Genomic DNA, 22,362 nt, shown 5'->3' on the forward strand with positions numbered 1-22,362 from the left:
CATGTCTGAGTATGTAATAGTATGAGACATATGCTGAATATCAAGTCTGCTCTGATTGGTCAGCTCAAACATGCCTGAGCCAGCACCACTCAAGAGCTCCTGTTGTCATGGACTTTGGGCTGTTTGACTTTCAAGATCTTTTACATGCACAAGAATCATACAAAACACTGAAGGAAAGAAAAAGAAAGAAAAAGCAAGTGTCCTTTTAACAAAATGTTTTAAGCTTCAACACACAAAACAGCAGTAGGATGTTGCCACAGTATTGTTCTTTATTTATATTGTTTCTAAATTAAAGCAAAGTACATTGAACAGTACAAAATAAAACAAAATATATTCATATATATACAATATAAAATGGTTCCGTTCAGAACATTTAAAAAGTACAATAGATTGTGAAATAATTAATGAGGACTTTGATATAAATTATCCATTTGTAAATTTAGTTTTCCTTTAGTTTCCTCATGACCGAGAGAAAAATAGCTTCTTCTGCTTTTTCTGTTTGTAAACGCTGTTGTTGGCACAACCTCTTGTCTGGTCTGAGAGATTGAACCTCGTAAGCTTGGCACCATTTTGATCGATACAAGTAAGCAGCTCAGGAAAAAACTACCACAGCAGCACAGATATGACTTCTTGTTTAAATTCTCAACCACTGGAGGGAAACCACCTGTGATATTTGCATGACCTCGAGCGGCTCAGGCAGGATTTGTGAACACGAGAAGAATCCGCGCCAGAGCTAGAAACTGGGGAACCGAGACCTTATCAACGTTCTCCATTATAAACCAGAAAATATACCCTCATCTCCAGAGAGCAACTCTGACTTCTGTCACAAACTCTTTTACGCTTGTTTCTGGCTTCAGCTGACTGAAATCAGTGTTCACTATCCACTTGGGTCCAGATCATCCCGAATTTAACGTTGAATACTTTTGACTCTAAGTGTGATTGATAGCTGCATAAATTGTTGAGCATCTGCAAGCACTGGCATTCACAGATGCACATTTAGTCTGCAGTGTAGTTTTGTGTCCAAGACAGTTTTACTGACTAATTAACACAAATGTTTAATAAGACTTTAACATTTTAATCTGTGAGTATCAGGGATAATTTGGGAACTAAAGCCAAATATCTGCAACTTATGGGGCCTTAGAACCACATAAACCAGCATATCAGGTTTCAACATCTTTAGTAAAACATTACAAGTCTAAATGTATGCACTGATGAGCATCCAACAACTGTTGTTCTGTCCATCTCTGGAGCTACAGTAGCCTGCTTTAGCTGCACAGTCCTGCAGTGAGTTCACGCACACATACATATATATATATCTAAGTAGCAATAAACACTAAGAAAAGGCAACCTGGCCGGCTTGTTGGCAAGCAGCAGTTCAGAGCAGCTACTGGATATATTAACAACTTGAGTTACTTGCACTGCGACGTCTTTCTCTCATGGATCCTGTAGAATGAACCATACAGCTAAGAGCGAAGCAGCCTCTCTGCCTGGTGCTCAGACTGATATACTATAACAAGGCATTGGGCATCACAGCACGATGGATTGGCATAGGGAGGTAAAAAAGCTTCAAAGAATGTTTATGGCAGTAGAGAATATGGCACGGCAACACGTCAATTAATGACAGAACAGCTAAAATATAATCATTATGAGGAAATCAGCAAGTCAAACGTTGGCAGTGTACATTTCTGCAATTCACGGATATGTTCAGTTTTGTATGTTTCACGCCTAACGCGTCACCAGATTACGTGTGTGAGCTGACTTGTGTCAGGAGAAGGACGGGATTGTCATGGCGTAGCGACCACTGTCGTCGGTTCCAGATGGCATTTACACATTATATGCATGAAACCAGTGGGTATTTTTGATGAGAGGCTGGGACATTTTCGAGCTCTATAAGCCGCAGCAAAATCAGATATTTTCTGACGAGGCGTTGAGGCAATCTGTCTAACCCTAACTGCACAGCAATGCTTTATAACACGAAAATTGAAAACTGATAAAGAAACGTTGAGTATCAACATGTCCGTGGTTTGCAGAAAATGAACTGCCAACATGTACTCTGGCGACTGGGTGGGACGGAGTACAGCAAATATGGAAATAAGAGACAGCAGAGAAATGTCAAGTGTGCTGCATTTTTGAGTCAGACGAGCATCGAAATCAACAGTACTTCGGGTGCAAACACATCGACAAGGGTCCAAGTACAAATGAGACTTTTGAGTGTTATTGATAGTCCCACCGCCCTTATACTGTTGAAAACAAATATGTCACTCCAAGTACGGCAATTAAATTAACATCATGCAGCCGGTCAGATTCACTTATTTAGGGAAGATATCCTGTTTTACGGCCTGTAGCTTCGGGCTACACTGTATCCCTGCAACAGCCATGCGTCATCCTGACACCGGGGGTGTTGTGACATGAGCGTGACAGGACGTGAGAGCATGAACGCTGCCCGCTTTACAGCCCTTCTCCATCCCTCACAAACCAATACCGTCACGTGCCGTCAGCCATGAGGATGAGAGCGAGGCCTCCATCGCTCCTCTCCTTTAAGACGAGCTGCTGTGTAAGTGCAGGAGATGCTTTTTTTTAAATCAGGAGGTGTGGTCGGCTCAGGCTCAGGGGCAGGAGATTTGGCTTGCAGCGGGGTAATAAAACTACTCTCGGACACTTTCCCTCCACCTGGTTGTTTAAGATACTTCTCATTTTCTCTGGCTTTCTTCAGAGGAGACTTGTATCATACACACTGGGCATTTCACTCTGTATGACAGCTACATAAGCGAGTATCATGTTTTTGTGTTTTCAGGGGCGTAAAGAACTCACGAGCCTTCGATTTCAGTCCTGCACGTACTTCCAAGAGGGGTAATATTCACAGTTAACGTGTTCTACAAAAACATAGCCATTTACTAGCCCTTTTTTTACAACCCTTCTGGGTTCCTATGAATCTTAAAGTTGAAGAGGCACATTAACCTCCTTTCAGGCATCACCTTTATCTTCATTATAGGCTAACAGGGTATGTATGCATTATTCATTGATGTATCTTTGCTATCGCAAGCAATAATATTTCCTAGTACACACAAGAGTTTCCATCAAAGTTCCATTACGACCAAAGAATTGGCTGATCTTCTCTTTTTTTTCTTTATGCGGTCTAAAAATGGCTTATTCTTTCATATAGATTCCCTCATTTAACACAGAGTCTTCTGTTACTACTGACATTTTCATGTGGAAGCAAATGCTGAGGACTGTATTTATGACCAACTATCAAAATTGGCTAATGCATAAAAAAAAAAAAAAAAAAATCCCAGGCAGCCAGCGAACATTCAAATGAATTATTGATTAAATGACTGAAAAATGGAACGTAGCACGAGTAAATGTAATTGCCATCCTCGCCTCGGCTTTTCCAAAAAAGCTTGAACCACTCTGCCGATAATATATGACAGGAGTCATGTCTGCAATTTTACAGAAGAACTGCGGCGAGGCATCTGCGCACTGCAGGAGACAGTTTAGAGATGTGGGCACTTGCAAAAATGAAGCGGCATCCACTACAAACAAGCTGGGAAAATAAGTCTAGCTACATGAGAGTTTCACAGGCTTGTACTTGCACAGTTTGTCTTCTTTCATCGCTTGTTAAATATTCACAATGCAGAAGTGAAGTCTGATCAGACACGCCAAAAATAAAGTTTCTCTGAAGCTACCAACCAGCAGGTTTCAAACCAATTAAAACCCTTTTTTTTGTTCTTCTGCTTTTGCTCTCTCGAATTAGTTCTTTCTATGGCTTATTTTGTAAAGCACTGAAGATTTATAAAACCAAGTGAGCTCGAGTTGTCATTGGTCATCAAAAAAAAAAAAAAGAAACCTAGGGGATTCTGCCTCATAGACTATTTTTCGGAGGATCGAAGCCATACAGGAGTTATCAGAAGAACAACAATCATAGCATTCGTTTTGCACCATTTGAAATTTTTCTCTTTTCCCCTTCAAAGAGGAAAAAAAAAATACAAATAAATATACTCTTGGTTATGAACATACAATATACACATCCACTATCAAATGAAAAACGGGGACAACTTAATAACACTCTTTTTTTTCTTTATAGGTACATTCCTTTACAAAAGTATACAGTCCCTAAGAATGAGAAACTGAGGTATAGACTGGGCCTGACAGACCCCAATGCCCTCTGGGACGCGAAAGGTCAGAGGTCAGGTGATGACACATCCGCGCCCCCCCCAGTTCAGTCTGTCAGAGCGAGAACAGGCAGAGGCCAGTGTGTGTGTGTGTGTGTGTGTGTGTGTGTGTGTGCGCTCTTCTCTTCGGTTTGTCCACGTTGACCCACAGAATCAGGCAGTGGCTGCTCTCAAAGACAAAGAGGAGAAAGGTGTGTGTGTGTGTGTGTGTGTGTGTGTATGTGTGTGTATCCTTGTCTCGCCGAGAGCCATAGAGCATGACATGGCATATTTTACACGGTGCGCCTAGGAAGTTGGTGGATAGCGTTTGACACGGCAATAGGAAGAGCTCGCTGGATGAAGTGATGACCATCCAGGAAACTTCAGCATTTTTCTCACAAACTTTGTTTTCTTTTCTCTCTCCTGTCACGCGGTCACTTTCATTTCCTGTCTTCACGTCTTGTCCATGTTGTGTGAACTATGTTTCTGTATCCACAGTGTAGGTTTAATGTCAAGGAAATAATACAGGAAAAAAAAAAAAAGAATGCATCTAACGTTTACATGAAGCGAAAATGACAGTGATGCCTCCGCCTTAATGTACCCCTGAAGGATGACAGAATCCACATAAAATGTGCCTTCATCTTCCTCCATTTTTCCTGCTACTTCTCTGAGAAAGGGTGTCTTATTCCATTTATCCTTTGTACAATTTTAACTGACAACTTAACCACTTAGCGGCTCAATTTGAAGAAAACGTTTTGTTCCCTGTTTTTTTGTTTCTTTAGCAATTTTACAAAAGGTCACACTGATCCTGTGAGTCGTGTGTGAGCAGGGCTGTGAAATAAGAAAAAAAAAATCATCAGATTTCAGTGGTGCTTTTCTTTGATCCTCTCCTGTAGCTCTGATTTGTGGCACAGTGAAGGCTCAGATTCAAGCTTCTGCTCTGCTCAAGTGCCTTTATGCAAACCACAGAGACCCTCTTAGTTTAAGGGGTGCTGCCGCAGCTGATCCTGACCTCTGAACTTAAAAAAAGCCAGGAAATTTCTTGTTTTGCCAGCATTATTGCCGCCGCAGTGCACACTCCTACTATCCATTTAAATCCCTTTTCACCAGAGGCACCAGTGATGAACAAGTAAGACCCTTCTCTCTTCAGGTCTTGACAAATATGGATGAAGCACTCAAAACAAATGATTGATGAGACAGCTCTTCAAATAGCTTCCGAAATAAAGGAGCACAACGGCTAAATGCTCACTGAAAGGTAAGTGCTGGTAATGTGGATGATATTTCAACGTGTAGTATATATAAAAAGATATAGTGCCCCTCAAAATTGATCTGAGGAGCTTTCACTTGTACTTGTTGCTACTGTAATCCCTCTTTAATAAAAGAGACATATTTTCTTTGATTTGCAAAGTATCTGTAAAAAAGGATTCTTGGTCATTTTTTTGTTTTGAATGATCTCATATCATTTCATCTGGGTCTAACTTGAGAGGAAATGGGAAAGTTAACTATAATCAAAGGGGACTTTTCGTTTGGATCAGGGTTGGAGTCAGTGTGTAAATGGAGGGGAGCCTGTGGAGTGGGGGATTGGGGGTGGGGGCCTTCATCAGGGAGGAGGGGGTATCTGCACGCCCAGCAGGTCATACGCAAAGATGTTCCAGAAGATGGCGAAGAGGAGGAAGGTGATGAAGGAGAAGACGATGACCCACCAGGAGCACTGTTTCTGGAGACTCTCCTCGTAGCTGCGCAGAATCAGCAGCCCCATGCTGATACCGACCACGGCTCCCGACAGGTGCGCCATGAAGCTGGGCTGGGGCCCCGAGGAGGGCAGCGGCGGCGAGAAGCGGAGCCAGACTGCACGACCCACCTCCGAACTCACTGTGGAGGACAGAGGAAGAGACAGGATCAACGTGGAGGAATCGCTGCAAGCACCTGCTCCTGAGTGGACCGGGAGGAAAAAAGAACTGCTCAACATGTTGACAAATTTGCTTAATTTGCTTTCTGGCAGAGAGTTAAATGACAAGATTGATGTCGCTGTCTCCGCTATAAATATGCAAGCTACCGCCAGCAGACAGTTAGCTCAGCAAAAGGCATGGAAACAGCAAAGGTGACAATGTTTGACTACCACGACCCTAAAAGTTCTCAAATGAACACCTTATATCTTAATTGCTTAATCCTACAAAAAGCCAATTGTAAAAGCAACAGTTTGATGTTCTGCGGGGGCGTTTATGTGACCATCTCCTGGCTGGGTCCATTAACTTCCTGGAATCACCACTTGTTGCCTGGCACCTGCTCAGAGCCAAGATGTAGTCCAACACATAAGCCTAATCCAACTATAGTGAACTGTCTTTTTGACATGTCAGTCTTTGTACAGAAACAAAAAAAATGAGATATAAACTTTATAGCTGCTAGCTGGCAGACTTGTCACCTTTGTCTACCCCCCATATCAATCATGATGCGTTGACTGCCATGATTGGCTGACTGATGATTAGATGAGGTATTCGTGCCGGCCACACTGCCCCTCATGTTGTCAGAGCTTAAGTATATGATCGATTTTGATTTGAGAGTTTGAATCTAGATCAATACATTTAATACATTTGGGTGTTGAAATGAAAAATCCCCATCACGATGACATAAATGCGATGGTAACCTGGTTCCACTGGTCTGCAGCTGTTCTGGAGTTTTTATGGCTTTAGTGATTATTGACACATTCTCATTTATACACACAATATTTTTTCTAATACTCATAAGAGCAGAGGTAATTGGTATGTCTCACCTTCCCCACATATAAAGAAAAAGGTCTAGTGCTACACTTGACTTTATGCCAACGCTCAACGATGAGCTATACAGTGTGTTGTAGTAAAGTGTTTTATCAAAGTCTGCTTCTGCTGGCAAAGAAAGGTCACTGGAGGATTTTTAACGGATCTTTATTCCAAAAATTACTTCCAAATGTTATTTGCTGTTGGTTGTTGCTGCGCTGCCAAAGCCGAATAAATACTCTATAAAACCAAAGCAAATATTAATTCAGTCTTCACAGTTTCTCTCACAAACAATGTGTCACGTTTTATTTTGAAAGGCTGTATTCCCTGTTAGTAAAACACCGAGGAGAAATACCACGTCCCGGCAGAGACTCGGCGCTCTCTCAGTTCGGGGGCGGCAGGCTCGGGACAGATGGAGGGAACATATTGCTCACTAATGAAAGTCACAGTGTAACGGCCCTCGTGTGGAGAAAGAGGACAAGTAGTATGACTCAAAAGCTTTGGAAACAAAGCAAGATGTCCAATCACAGAGCCTCTCACTCTGAGCAATTAGCAAACATAGCTTCAGGAGGAAGTCTGACCCTCAGCTTTAAGAGGTTTTTAGACCCTCACTTAGATTATGCACTGTGGCTGCGTTCCAGTACTCACACAGAACCACACAGCCTGCACATTTAGCACTGACAGATGGAAGCTTATCAAAGCTGTATTCCAAATACCTGCTTTTTCTTGTCACTCTTAATTTCATTCTGCGATGTGATGGATGTTAGAGCAAAAGGGTCAAAGGTCAGGGTGCAATGATCAGACAAAGTACTGTGTACAGCAAGTAGCTCCGACCGAGCACTCCGATCGGTCAGCTAGAAATTTAGACACTCAAATCGGCATGACAGCACACCTTACTCAAATACTACTCCGTCATTTCCATGGCAACATTGTAAATTGCCAGAGCAAAAGCCAAAATTGTTATTGTTATAGCAGGGTGTGATTCGTGAAAGACTCCAAGAGAGAGATGTTTTCAAACAGTTTTACCTTGTGAAAATAAATCACAGCCCAGAGTGGACCTGAGACCTTCTGTTTGTCTATCTGCATCAGCTCTTCAATTAAAACGTATTAAATAATAATGAACTTGATGAAAAAATTTCGCACCTTAAACTTAACCGCAGGCATTTGCAACATACTTATAGAAGTGATTAATTTTTTACTAAATCAGCTTTCTTCATTGAGTTTAATGTATGGTGCCCTGTTAATGCAGGTGTGTGGCTCCCTCGTGTGCAGCGAGCTGGCGAGTAAACAGTTTTGTGACTGCAGAGAAAAATATGTTGTTTTTAAAAGACTAAACGCCAATAAATATAGACAGAAGCAGAATATTGAAATAGACAAAAACAGGCTGTGGATGTGGGAAATGACTACATCCATCTTTTTTCAATACATTTCGACCTTAGGGTTGATGCTCTGAAGTTATTGGAAATGTTTGGATAGCACGAAAACTGCACAGCCTTGATGTTACTAGACACTCCTGAACCCTCCATCAGCTGTACTATTGAGCTATTTTTTGTCTATAAACACAGCTGTTTGCAGGATACATTGCTGAGGTAATGCATCTATTTGTATCCAAGATTAATAGCTGTAATATGAGGACGGTGAAACAAAGAAAAATTGCTTCGTGCCGCTCTGCACCATCATTCAATCAGGCAGTGAGACTCCTTAATCCCTCCTCAGCACATTTAAATGTTCTAACTTATCTGACCCATAAATGTCTGAATCTGACCAGGTGAAGGGCATTAACAACAACTTAATAACTCATTGCTGATAGTACTGATGTCGGTTATATGGAGGGATCAGTGTTAGGTTGAGACAGCTTCATGACCAGTTAAAAGCTCCTTGTAGTATGTGTGAGGATGCTGACAGTAAAAGTAAAAGTTGTAATGTAAATTTAAAAAGCAACAGTAGGGAGGAGAAAAAAAAAAAAAAGCACAGGGCTTCGAGAGCAAATTTGGACAACTTACTGCAAACTAGCGCCAGGATCATGCGGAGCAGCTTGTATGGACAGCGCATCCCGGCCCAGTTCTGCAACACAGAGCCAAAGTGTCTCGTCAGCACAAACAATCACGACACCAACGAGCATTTCATATGCGAGTGTATATACAGTCTGCGAAGAAACACCTCAGTTACCATCCTCTGGACATATTTAGACCTTAAAGTGAGATAATCCATATCCTTAAGAGAGAGTAGGCAGCGCTTACACCACACACACACACAGACACGATTATACACCTGGCTGCTCTTCACTTACTGGTTCCAACCCAGTGGCACTCTATTAATTAGGGCCGAGATAATTTAGCAGAAGGGGAGAGCGGGCCAATAAATAGCCCTTTTGATTCTCCTGGGGGGGGGGGGAACAATGGCGCCATGTCTTAGAATAACACATCTACTCTGCAGGATGAAGAATTGTACCCGTCACATCCCTCCTTAAGAATCTGGCTGTGGGAACATGATCCAGGGCTCGTGTTTTCTCCTTTTCTCCCACTGCAGAAGAAAAAGGTGAATGCCATGCAATATTAAAGAGAGAGGGGGATTATAAATAAAACCTGGCGTGACCATACATTGGAGTGGCAGCAATGTCTTGTAATGTCACACTATTTCTACAAATAAATGATTAATATGATGGGGGGGGGGTGTGTGTAATATGGTGCCGCTGCTCTCTGAATCTGTAACCGAAGGACAGCCAGCACATTTCGACTGTTACAGATCAGGTGCAGAGGATCATTCAGAGACTCAAAGACTAAAATCCAAAAAGTGAGAGCTCATCTAACTATGAAGCAAGGAACCATTGTCTGTCCGTTTACCGCATATCTCGAAAACTGTTCATCCAATCTTCTTCACACTTGACAGGTCATAAGCAGACATAAACAAAAGCAGAGACAAACAGAATGGAGATTAGTGCAGTGCAACAAATTGTCGTTCAGGGAGAAAAAAATATGGCTTTGTTGTCCCTAATGAGGCATCAGCTAATTTGAGTTTTAATTTTGATAACCCTACGCAGTCGAGTGTGAAGCAGTTTGGATGAGCAATTTATGAGAGAGCTGCTTGCAGAAACACCAAAGGCCATGCAAAAAGACCAATTCTGAACAGGCAGACACTTGAAAGTGAGGCTGACTTTTTTGCGCTACATGGTTCCAAGATGTATTCTGACAATTTAGCTGGAGCTGCATGACTTCCAGGGAGTCACGTCCACAGCAGCCCCTTAAACTTCACTGGACCTGAAAATGTCTGTTGAGCAAAATGGATGATGATGCTTGATGGCAGATGGCTTGGAACTTACTGGGTCGAGACTGGACAAGGTTTCGTGATTTCCTTCAGACACAAACTAGGAGCGAACTTATCGGAGCAGAACTAAGACGTGCCTTGCAGGATTTCCCAACAACAAACGGGCATCGGGTGTAACAGACCAAATAAACTGTTAGCTGCTGCGAGCGCAGTTACAGTTACACAGTCTTTGCTTTGGGGCCCATCAGAGCACTAGGATTTCTATCCCTGCTGGCATCTCCACTGCCCACAGTAAACAGCAACATTAGTTAAAGTGATTTGTCAGATGTAACACTCTGCCTCGACAGTTGAAGGGAATATGAAAGGAATTTCACATGTAAACCATGTGACAGGGGCCCACACAAATAAATCCCGGGGGAGAAAAGCTTTCAAGCAGCATCAGGGGATTGCACTGCTTGTTTTTTCCAGGAGACACAAATAAACATGGTTTTAATAATTAATGTAAGTGTCTGGGATGGCAGCTCATGTCAGATTCATCAATACAAATGAAAAGAACTGGGGAAAAAAATATTGTGGTTTAGCAAAATGAGAAGCTGGTGGAAGTTTTTTGGGTACGCTGCTCATCGGCAACACTTAGCTAGAGCTTCTCCGGGAGGTCACAGGGAATATTCAATGACTGCAGGCTAATAAAAAACATCCCATTGATGTGATCCGACAGTAGCAGGGAAAACAAACAACTAACATCTATTGTGAAATAAATGAATGTAAACAGTGAAGCCCGGGATGTCAGTGGGAGTGTCAGTTGTCTCGGTCTCATGCCACGCGAACAGCTCTGACATTCCGTCTCTATTGAAAGCTGCTTTCAGACGTTACAATGGAGGTGATGATGATGATGACAGTTACCATGACGACGTTGGCCAGATGTGCGGAGCACAGAGCGTAGACTCCCCCGGAGCCCCCCACCACTGGAGCTCGCATGTCGGTGATGGACACTGTCAGCGAGCCTGCAGAAACACAGAGAGAGAGAGAAAAAGAGATTAGGAGTGAAGACGTAAGTGAAGGAGAGCACGCAATGCAGGGAGAAGTGTGTGTATGTGTGTGTGTGTGTGTGTGTGTGTGCGCACACTATCAGGAAAAGAGAGGACAGCATTTTAGAGCAGAGGGGAGAAAAACAAAGGCAGAGTCAGATTACTCATCATGCAGCAGCACAAGTCACCTTCCTCGGAGCGTTTTTTAAAATATCTCCGAGTTAAAATCACCCTCAGTTCACAGGAACTGTGCTACATCAGCTGACCTTCACATGCCCTTTAAATTTAGAACTGGAACACATGACACAACGGTGCTCCGGCTATTCCTGCAAGGGAGGCAGTCCCGTGTAAAATTCTCGTCCGAAAAATAATCTCTGATCAAAAAATAAGGCCAGGAGAACACAGGGAAACCTTGCTGAAGAAGGCGAGTTCTAATTTGTTACGCTCATTGTTATTCTCATGAGCCAAATGTAATCTGGGAGATGCAGATATGGACAGAAGCCAAATATCCTGTTTAAAAAGACGTAAGTTATTTCATGAAAAGTAGGGTGGTAGTTGTAGAAGTGACAGAGGCGTGAACATTATGACACTGTGAAGTGACTGCACACTTAGAACTACATCCACCAATACTCTCACTGTTACATGAACAATTAATCACTTTCACGCACTCATCTGTCTAAATTCCTACTTTTCAGTGATGTTGGGTAGAGGGTAGATGGTTGTGGACTCAAACAATAAGAGACATTGGTCCCAGCAGACATTTTGACCTTTCAAAGCAGGACAAGCATATGTATATATAATAACATAAACAGTGGCCTCTTCCCTTTAAGTGTCAGCCTAAGCATGCGCTTCACGCGGGCACTCGGATCTGTCTCACCCACATAACATAATGCAGCTGTCATTGGTGTGATTAATTCCACCTGTGCTTCTCCTGCTTTGATAAGTCAAAATGTCTGCAATAACTCTGCGCGCTGTCCCGCCCTGACAGGCGCAACAAAACCATAACAGGAAACCGAGGGGGGGCTGTCAATCAGGAACGGTCCGTACACGCCCACAGAGCGTCGAGCAGAGGTCTAATCAGGTGAAGTGGAAACACCTGCGTGGGTGGATGATTGCTGTGAGAATGGTCTTTAACCATCAATCTGTCAGAGAGAACCCGGGAAAACAAAAATAAAGTTATTAATGTCAGGAACAACATTTTGACATCTGCTCGGGAAGTTTTAAAAGCAGAAACATTCAAAGTTTGATTGATGCCGCTTGTAGTGTATCATTTCCTCTTAGTATCAAAAGATAAAAGTATTTAAATCTTTGGATACTAACTGCAGAACAGTATGTCATGATACAACCATCATATTACATATAGTACATTGACACAGTCTTTGCTACCTGATACATAACATGCCTTGTGGCTGATCATGGGCTGTAGCAGTGGCCCCCTGCTTACTCATTACAGGTCCACAAATAGCTACCAAAAACACTCTTCCTGATTTTGGAGATCTATCTATGTTGATATTTACCATTCATGCTATTTGAATGAATTAAAAAGGATATTTAATAGCTCTATTCTTTCATATTGGTGGTTTCCTTCCATGTTTTCCCCACCTCTAAATAAAGGTTTGTATACAGAATGTCTGTAAGTCAGTTTTGTCTGCGTTTTTATTTTTGCTGCAGCACTTACTGCCTCTTTTCAGTCAGTGCTCCCCCAAAAAAGGATATTTGCTGTTTATGTCCTTAAGTATTTAACCCATCTTTAAGCTGAAGCCATTGATGGGCAGAACAATTGAATATATAGGAAGGATTAACTCGATTTCTAAGTAAATCTGCTGCTGACTCACAGATGAATATAGAAGTATTAAAGGGTAGAGGATGATTCTTTGTCATGTTGAGCCCTGGATGGGTTAAAATCAAAGACTGTATTTGCTAAAGAATAGTCTGAAAAGACATTTAAAATACAGTACATGCTCTATTTTATATAAGAAGAATGATGACAATTAGAGCCCGACTGATACTTGGTTATTGTGGCCATTGCAGATATTTTGAAGTAAAGCTGATATTTCAGTCCGCCTCTAAATAATAGTTGAGCATGACTTTATGGTATATAATCTTATAATTTCATATAATATGGTGTTCTATATATATAGTGATCACACACATCATACAATGTTCAACAAGCTGAAATTGGTATGCTGTTTTTGATCCATCCTGTGGGAACAGTGGGCAGCGAGTGCACAGGCCCAGGGACCAACTCCAGATCTTAGCCAGTGTCTTGGTCAAGGACACTGACTGGAGAATCAACCTAATGTACAGGCTTTTGATGGTTGGTGGAAAACGGAGAACCCGGCTAAACCCATGCCAGCACGGGGAGAACATGGGAACAAGAAGGCCCTGTTGACCACTACGTCACTGTGCTTCAGTCAAATGCCCGAACCCTTTGGTATATGAAGGTGCACAGGAGAATAGCTTGTGATGCGTTTTAGTATAAATTTAGTGACTTTTAGGAAATATTTCGGTGCGATGTTTGGATGGTCGTTAATAACAACAACAAAAATATGCCAAACAAATGGAGCCAGAGGCCACTTTTAACAGCGTCAAAGAGTTTATAGGTATGCAGCACCACACACCTGCTGCTGCATTCAGGGCTGCAGTGACACTGTGAAGTAGGACAGAATTCCAAGCAGGAGAAAATCAGTGGCAGTTGCCGGCGAGGACAGCGTCAGACGCTGTTAATTATGCAAATGTGCTGATAAGGGAAGCGGAGAGGGCTGATAAAACAAAACAGCCTCTTTTTAATCACAGTTGGGGTTTGCTGGAGTTGTGATCTCAGATCTATAATGCATGTTGTAACGTTCATATTCTGTGTGTGCGTGTGTGTCGCAGGGGCGACTGAGTAAACATCGTCTTAAAGAACGCCTCGTCAGCCCTCGGTGGCAGTGATGATCACGGAAAGACAGATGGTAATCAGAGCAGATTCCTGAGTCATTCATCTCCCCTCGCTCCGACACCTATGGGCTACTTTATGTGGATTTATGGGGCACATGAAGGTTGGCGCTTCAGCTAAAGATTTGCGGAGGTTCACAGTGCCCCATTTTTTGTAGTTTCACAAAATTGCAATTACACAGCGTAGCATACAGTGTGTGGTCTCTGATCTCTTCAAAGTAAAGGAAAAATTGAATTGGAGCAAATTCAGCAGCAGCTTTCCGGAGCTTCGCAACTTTTATGTAGTTCATTTATGACTTCAGTACAGTGGAGCCGGAAGATGTATTAATTAAATATTGATAGAATGACATGAAAGACACCGTCTGGAGTTTTAGCTTGGGTAATATTGTGATTTTGGTTAAATTTTCGTCTTTTACCGCTCTTAAAGATTCAGTACAATTAATAGATAGAATTTTATTAATTTATTTCACTGCATGAGCAAAGTGAAATGAATATTAATCTTTTTCCTTCCCCTCGTTTTGCACATTTAAACATCCAGCAGAAAAGGAGCACCATTAGCATTCACTTGTAGCTGCATTTTTGGCCCCCTGGTGAATTAAAGTCTAATATTCACACTCCTTTAAGCTCTCTTTTCCTCTCGGTAAACTCCTGAGGTAAATATCTGTCTCTTTGACTGCTAAATGTTTCACTGTCTCCACCAGTTAGTTTCCAACTTTTACTTTATTTGTCTGGCTACCTTCTGGAGTGAGTTTTTTTTTTTTTTTTTTTTTTTGCTGAAAACAGCTGACTGTGAGCCAGGAGAGCATTAGAGGTGAATCAAAACAGTGAAGTTGCAGGCTGTAAAAATCCAAACAATAAGTTGAAAATGAAGTTACAGCTCAATATAGCTGAGGGGGAACTGCAGACTCCTCTGTGGGTTCATCACCGCCAGCGACCTCCTTCACATTACACACAGTAACTACAAAAATGCAGAGCAGCTTTCAGAGCAGCGAGGTGGGCTGTTTTTCTAACATGACTGTTAACACCATCACGGACCACCTCTTCACAGGAGACACTTGCCAGGGATGTGACACCACCATCTGTGGGTGAAGGGGAGAAGACAACCTGAGACCTCCGGATCAGAAGACGACACCGCTGCTACAGAGAGGAAACAAACTGCTCGCTCCTCCTGCTTCGCTCTGCTTTGGTGAGAGGCGCCCAAATACAGTATGAATATTAAACAGGCTGTCATGTGGGCTCGCCTGCTTAGGGGGGATTTAAGATTTAGGATTCTCGCACTCAGCAGGAGCTGAGACGTGAGGTGAACGATTATTCCGGTGCCAATTTGACACATTCCCTCTAACGGACAGATTATTTATTGTTGCCACTCCGAAGTCATCATCAACATCCTCAAATCTTTTTGTGAGGTCTCAACATCCACAAGTGCACTGCAGTGTAGACAGTAAAAATGATGTATTTTGCATAGAGTAGAAGTCACAGACACACTCAGGACTATACTCTACCGCAGTATAATCCCCGCTGCAGTTCAGAGAATTGAGCCTCTGTCAAACCATACTTTCTACAACATTACTGTTACTCCAGGCTGCCCTTAAGCTATGGGTCAACTTTGTGTGTTTCAGCCTCTGTGGGATAAGGTGCAGGCAGGGGATGGTAAGCTGATCCAAGGCCAGGGTTTGACAGTGCCCGAGGCTGTGCCTCCGTGTAGCCACTCCAGCGGAGGCTGCGCCAGAGAACAGTAAATGCTGCAATAAAAAAAAATCCTCTAATCTCCAACACTTTCCAACCTGACACTTTCCACTGTCTGCTTTCTAGAGTTTAAATAAGTGGGTTGCTATCCACTGTGATTAATGACTAGCTATATGTGTGACTGATGTCGACTTTTAATGATCACATTTTGTCGAATAGATTTTAGTGAGTATATTCTATTAAACGTTACACATCGGTTCGATACGTAACCTTTGTTGCATGTCATAACCCTTCCATCCCCGTTTCTGATAAAAATAGCATTCATGTGGATGCAGATTTGCCTGGTCCACGTTTTCATATTCATAACTTGTCCTATCATGTATTGATTTTTTGGTGGGCAGCGTAACAACCCTGACATGCACTCAGTTTATAAAGTTGATATGGAGAAGGTTTTGGCTATTAACAAATCTAGCTCACAGAAAAACATTAGCACTCATGAGTCGTGCTTCAGGCAAATGTAAATCCAATATTCACTCTCTTGTTAGAACTGTTTGGTTTTCATCAACCCGTGAGGGAAATATTTGGCTCTAGCTGCTAAATGCTCTGCAGTGTTCGCGAGGAAAAGACAGTCTGCTGTAGTTCGGTCCGGGACAGGTAGCGTACAGTGAGTTTCTCAGGGTTTTATCACTTAATAAAAAGCTGCATGCTGCATCTGTAAACAAAGCTGAAGAGAGCCATGATACTTGACCCTAACAGTGAAGCTGTGGGCTGGAAAACAATACAAGGTCACTTTTAGCGAGGACAATCAAAGGACAACGTGTGCTTATTTATTCAAGTAATTTGGTCGGTATTGGATATGAGCACGTCTGGCACCCAGTACGACCCTGTTATTCATTTATTCAGTCAATATATTGATATAAGCTTTGAGTGAAGACCTAGACAGAAAGAAATATGTAATTTGGCACGTTACATTATGAGACACGAAAGCCTGGTTTTGACTTTAAACAGTACATTTTCATGAAAAAACAAACAAACAAACAAAAAAAACATTAATATCTCAATAGAAAACCCAGATGAAAGTGTCAGTAAGAAAAAGCTCGACCCGTTGATGCTGTGCGATTGTTGCCTTTTAGGTTCGGCTCGCTTCATTTGTGCAGCCGCCTCAGACAGATCTATCCTGTATGCATTAAATCTCTTGGCCCTGCACAGCGATGTGCTGCAGTCAGCACTCCTATAGTCACAGGGCTGCCTCTGTTGGCTAATAAACTGGGGAAATGCCTGATCAGATTTATTTACTAAGCACAAATAAGAAGAGAGCGAGACTGATTGAAAGAGTGGAAGAGTGAGTGCATGGGGAGCAGTGCTACAGACGACAAACTAAAAGTGCATTAATGCAATCAGGACTAAGTTCTTCCTCTCTTTAATCCGTGTTATATTTTTAAGATCCTGCTTGTAAAATACAAAAGAAAAGATAGTTTCTGTTAAGTTAGCTGATCATGATGCAGCTGTTTTGATCTTTTCGCTGTAATTGTTGTCTTATTCAAACTAAAGACACAGAGAACAGACAAGGATGAACCTCAGGTAAAGCAAGAAAGTAAATCAAACTGTCAGAAATTAAAGTTGTTATTCGAAGCAAGAGGGGCTTTCCTCAGCAACAAACAGTGGTTACTGGTAATTAGGTCTTGTTGTAATTGCATCCAAAACGCTTTACAGAAACTGGATCAGTTGTATCGAAAGCACAGTCAGGCGGACCCAAAGTGACCGCACCATCAGAGGATCGATTCATCAAGCTTAGTTTCCCAACTTAGAAACCCTCGCTGTGAGATGAAACAAGGCCAAACACTTCCAATTGGAAAAGAAAAGTCCTCTTCATTATTGAATCCAAGTTTAAGATTTATGGCAGAAGGGTGTATGTATGGAGACGAACAAGAGAGTGAATGATACCATAGAGGTTCAAACCCACAGTAAAACATGGTGGTATATCCAAGTCTGGGAGTGTTTTGCCTTATTTTGGAGCACAGAATTGACTCCATCCTGACCAAGGGGAAGCACCACCGAGAAGAGAACCGCTTAAAGACCAAAGAGTCCTGACTGTCGTGGACTCTCCTCCACAGTCACCTCACCTCAACCCCCGCTGAACATTTATGGAGGCAGAGAAAACCAAGCAGCATTGTGGAAACATCGGGTCCATGCAAGCCCAAATGTATATGGCCATTAAATCAAAAAGGGGGAAATACCAAATACTAAGATATTCTGAAATTCATGTACATTTTTCAAATATTTTAACAAAAACTGTTGAAGCATGTTGCAAGTGTTGTATGCAAGTTTTTAAAAGGCCTATAAATAGACAGAGCTCTCTTAATTATGTTGCATGTACAACAATTATTTCAATCACTTTGCAATGAAATGATTTAACATTTGGTCTATTACATGTCAGCAAATATTACGAAATTCCCATTATAGCTGAATAATACTCGATTTTTGAGGAAGATGCTCCTGTTTAACAGTTGTTTTTTGTTATACAGGCATAACATAAATTCATACATTGATTAACAGTATGAATTTAAAAGTCACCCGTCGCATTGACTACTGCAACGCTCCACTTTCTGGTCTCCCAAAAAATAATGGCTCAACTACAAGTGCTCCAAAACTCTGCAGCACGGGTGTTGACTAAGACCAGTAAGACAGCACACATCAAACCGATTTTAAAGTCTCTGCGCTGGCTACCTGTTTGCTTCAGGATTGGTTTTAACATCATTTCATTAGGTTTTAAAGCTCTTAATGACCATGGGCCAACTTATTTATCAGATTTGCTTTTATCGTATGAACCCTCCAGAGCCCTCAGGTTCTCTGGTCACGACATTTGAGCTATTCCAAAAGTGAGAACAAAAAGTCACGGTGAGGCCGCCTTTCACTACCACGGTCCACGTCTGTGGAACAACCTCCCAAAGGACCTGAGGGCGCTGGACAATGTTGATACTTTTAACAGCAACCTTAAGACCTTCCTTTTCAGGCTGGCTTTTAGCTGAATTCAATTATTTATTGGTTCTTATTCTGCTTAAACCTGGTTTTATCTATTCACTCACCACTCATCTATTTACTTTAATTATTATGTTTTATCTTGTTTTACTTTATTCACGATTTACTTATTTATATTATTGATTTCACAGCAGTTTTAGACTTTTAACCTCCTTTAGTATTTCATCAGTCTTAGTTTTAGTGTTTTATTATTTCATCTTATTTTACTGACTCTAGTGTCTCAGTGAAATACATCAATGATGGCGTTTCCTCAGTTCCGCAGTACCTGTTGTTAGTCCCCTGTTTTATTTATTACCATTTATTTATTTATTCTAACTCACTCTTTTATTTCACTTACTGTGTTTAAGTAGCTGAATATGTGTGTGTGTGTGTTTATGTATGAGAGGGTGTTGAAACTGTTGCTGTTTTAATTCTGTAAAGCACTTTGTTTTACATTACTATGTATGAAAAGTGCTCTATAAATAAAGTCTGATTGATTGATTGATTGATTGATTGAAAAAAAAAATCAATTGATTAATTATTTTAGCACGAGCCCTGCGTGAACTTTAAGGGGATGATATTTGACTTCGGAAGGCAACCTTATATTCGTTTTGATCGATGAGCCGACGCAGTTTTACTGGTGACTGAAGTAAATATAAGTAAATGTCAGGGTGACCCAGCTGGAGGCAGGTCGTCTGTCATACAGTCTTTTGTCTACTCTACAGTCTATTTAAATGTCATTTAATAGATGGGCGTCCACTGAAATCGTCATTTCAACTATAATAGTGCTGTCAGACTGAGGGAGCTTTATTAAAGATATTTTCCACCTGGGAAGGAGATGGACTCCTCTGTGTCATCTAGACAGAAAGAGATAAGGGAAATATCATCCCTGTCACTGATGCTTTCCTTAAAGTGGAGCAGCATGACGCGCAATCAGTCCTTATCCAATCTGACATCTTCATCCATCTCCTCGTGCCCTGGTGGAGCGTGGGCAGGAGGGAAGAAGCCCCTAAGATGATGTAAAGGGAAAGTCGCAGCCTGCAAAGTTTTATTCATCTGCAGTTTCAAGCTGCGGAGGAGCATCCAAACTGTCAGCATCCTCAAAGCGACACAACACAGCTCACCCGCGCTCCTACGCTACAGTCGACCCAGATCATTAGACGGAAAACTTCAATAGGAAGGCACACTTCCAGAGTCAGGACATAACATAAATAAGAATTTCTTGTATACATAGATAAAAAATAAAAAAAACACCAGCTCCAGCGCTAATGCCTACGCCTGTCAAGAAAATTAGGTTATCGGGGTATTGTACATATCCTATATTGCATCTATCTAACCGGTGGGCTGAATGCTTCCCTTTAACAACTTCACTCAGGCCCTTTGATCTTTTTATTAGCAGGCTAATCGGCCTATTCATTCGTACTGTCTGTTGCCAAGCACAGAAAGCTCCTATCAGATTAAAAAGTTTGAACTCAGGCTGTTTAAGCAGAGGGAGCTCAGGAGAGTCAAACTGAAGAGCAAGTCAAACCTACTTCAAAGGTGAAAAAAAAGGAGTATTGTTTTTTTTTTCTCCTGCACTTTGTATGCAGAGGGTTTCTTTTCAAAATGTATAAATAAATAAATAAATAAATAAATAAATAAATAAATAAATCATTAAAAATAATACAAGTTAATTTTTTTTTTAACACATTCAAATTCCTAGCTTCACAAGTCAGACATAGGAAATGTAAATATTAGGCCCCTTGGCACATCATTTTTTTTTTTCAAATATTATACAACATCGTACATATCTTATCGACTTATCAATAAATGGACATGACCTTGGATGCTTCCCAACTAGAGGTGGCATAAAATCGATTGGCAGAAAACTGGCTGTCAAAGGACCAGTGTGTAGGATTTACTGGCATATAGCAGTGTGGTTGCAGACTGGCACCAACTGAACGGCGCACATGTCTCCCTCCAATACAGAGACTGAAAAACATAAACAAAAGGGGCAAAAAACAAATGCAAAAGGCCCTGTTCAGAGCCAGTGCTTGTTTTTTCTGTTCTGGGCTTCTCTTTAAAAAGGGTGTACTTGCAATATTATGCTATTATATCATCATTGTATTACTGGGACACATTTGTCCTAAAATGAAAATAATATAATTTAATGCAATTATTTCTAGAAAAGTCAAAAGTAGTTATCATGACAGACCCATTGTGCCAAACCCATCAAAGCTTGGGGGGATGGATACGATTCATCAGTTTCACCATGTGCCAACGCTGCCACTGTACACACCTTGCCCTTGGATTCCTTAGAGATTGATTCTGTTTATTCTAACACTTTTCTGCCCCGTCCAAATTTGCCACACGGGAAAAAAAATATGATAATATTTATACTCCCCCAGAGCTCAAGGGGGATCAGGAAAAATCAATAGTCTCTACAAGTCACATCCTCGGAGCTGCTGAGAGGAAACCGCTCAGCACAGCTCCCACCACGAGCGGAAAGAAGCATAATCATATCTGATCTGGAAGAGTGTGTGTGGGCATACGAGCCTGCCTTTAACTGACGAGGCAATGAGAGAAAATTTAGAGATCAGTGAGCGTACGTCCAAAAAATGCTCCAGAAGTTGTATATGCCGCAAGAAGAGCCGTAATATACAAAGAACATAACATTTCGTCACGACCAGAGCGGTTATCATTCACGACACCTTTCAGCCTGCAAGCACAATGGCTGACCTTGGATGGAAATTGCTCAAAATTCTTCAATAAAAAAAAAGAAAAAAAAAGCATGAAATCACTTGTGCTGAGGTTATTAAGCCACGGAGATGGGTACGGCGTGGGTGATGTGCTTCATCTTCGAAGGACCTTGAAACTAACCACTAACTAAATGTAATGTAGACTGAACAGAGGAATAGCCTCATCTCTAATCCAACAGAGTGCCTGACATATATTGCTGTCCAGGACTGGCTTCACAGATGCAAACGGACACCCATAAACACAGCGGGCGCGCCGCACACAAATGGGCTACCTCCAATTAGGCAGCACTATAGTAGAAATATTCATCATCCTTGGTGTTGTTATCAGCAAGGCTACGGAGGGGGGGATTGTAGGGGAAGTGAGCTTGGTGTCACCTAGGAAGAGTTGACTGTGGGGTGGGATGGAGGATGGGGGGTAGGAATTACCATAATCACGCTGGCAGCCTCTGCAAAGCACCAAGGTCACCCTGCCTCCTCAGTTCAGCTCGGCGCCAGGGGAGTACATCAGAAACGCAGGGGCAGACTCTTCAGCACTGTGCGCAACACCGTGGTTTTTGGACATAAATTGCTCCAAAGCTAAAGTTAGCGAATAGACAGAGAAACTGGCCCACCCAAGTAAAACTGAGCAGGAAATAATTGGTATTTGACTGACAAAAAAGCAACACAAAGATGACACCACAGCTCATATAGTCCTAAAAACACCTCCTGCTCCCCACAAACCTCCCCAGACTCCAACCAATCAAATCGGCGCATTGCTGAATATCTTTACACCACAGCTCGACACAAGTGA

General features: G+C 41.8%; 1 protein-coding gene and 1 long non-coding RNA gene across 4 annotated transcripts in view; one reads left to right on the forward strand and one right to left on the reverse strand.

Annotated features, from left to right (window-relative positions):
• Positions 1–5,748: 5,748 nt before the first annotated feature.
• rhbdl1 (rhomboid, veinlet-like 1 (Drosophila)) overlaps positions 5,749–22,362 on the reverse strand; it is a 53,735-nt gene continuing 37,121 nt past the window's right edge. For all 3 annotated transcript variants that reach the window (XM_037081697.1, XM_037081695.1, XM_037081696.1), the window contains exons 6-8: positions 11,069–11,169; positions 8,905–8,965; positions 5,749–6,020 (exon numbers count right to left, since the gene is read on the reverse strand). In XM_037081697.1, coding sequence (XP_036937592.1) covers positions 5,749–6,020; positions 8,905–8,965; positions 11,069–11,169 — 434 coding nt within the window. The remainder of the gene's footprint in view (positions 6,021–8,904; positions 8,966–11,068; positions 11,170–22,362) is intronic.
• On the forward strand, positions 13,969–16,202 carry LOC119009944. The gene is made up of 3 exons (XR_005071853.1): positions 13,969–14,147; positions 15,179–15,316; positions 15,750–16,202. It is a non-coding gene; the product is annotated as an uncharacterized LOC119009944 (long non-coding RNA).

Source organism: Acanthopagrus latus, chromosome 20 (genome assembly GCF_904848185.1).
Source record: "Acanthopagrus latus isolate v.2019 chromosome 20, fAcaLat1.1, whole genome shotgun sequence".
Classification (NCBI taxonomy): domain Eukaryota; kingdom Metazoa; phylum Chordata; class Actinopteri; order Spariformes; family Sparidae; genus Acanthopagrus; species Acanthopagrus latus.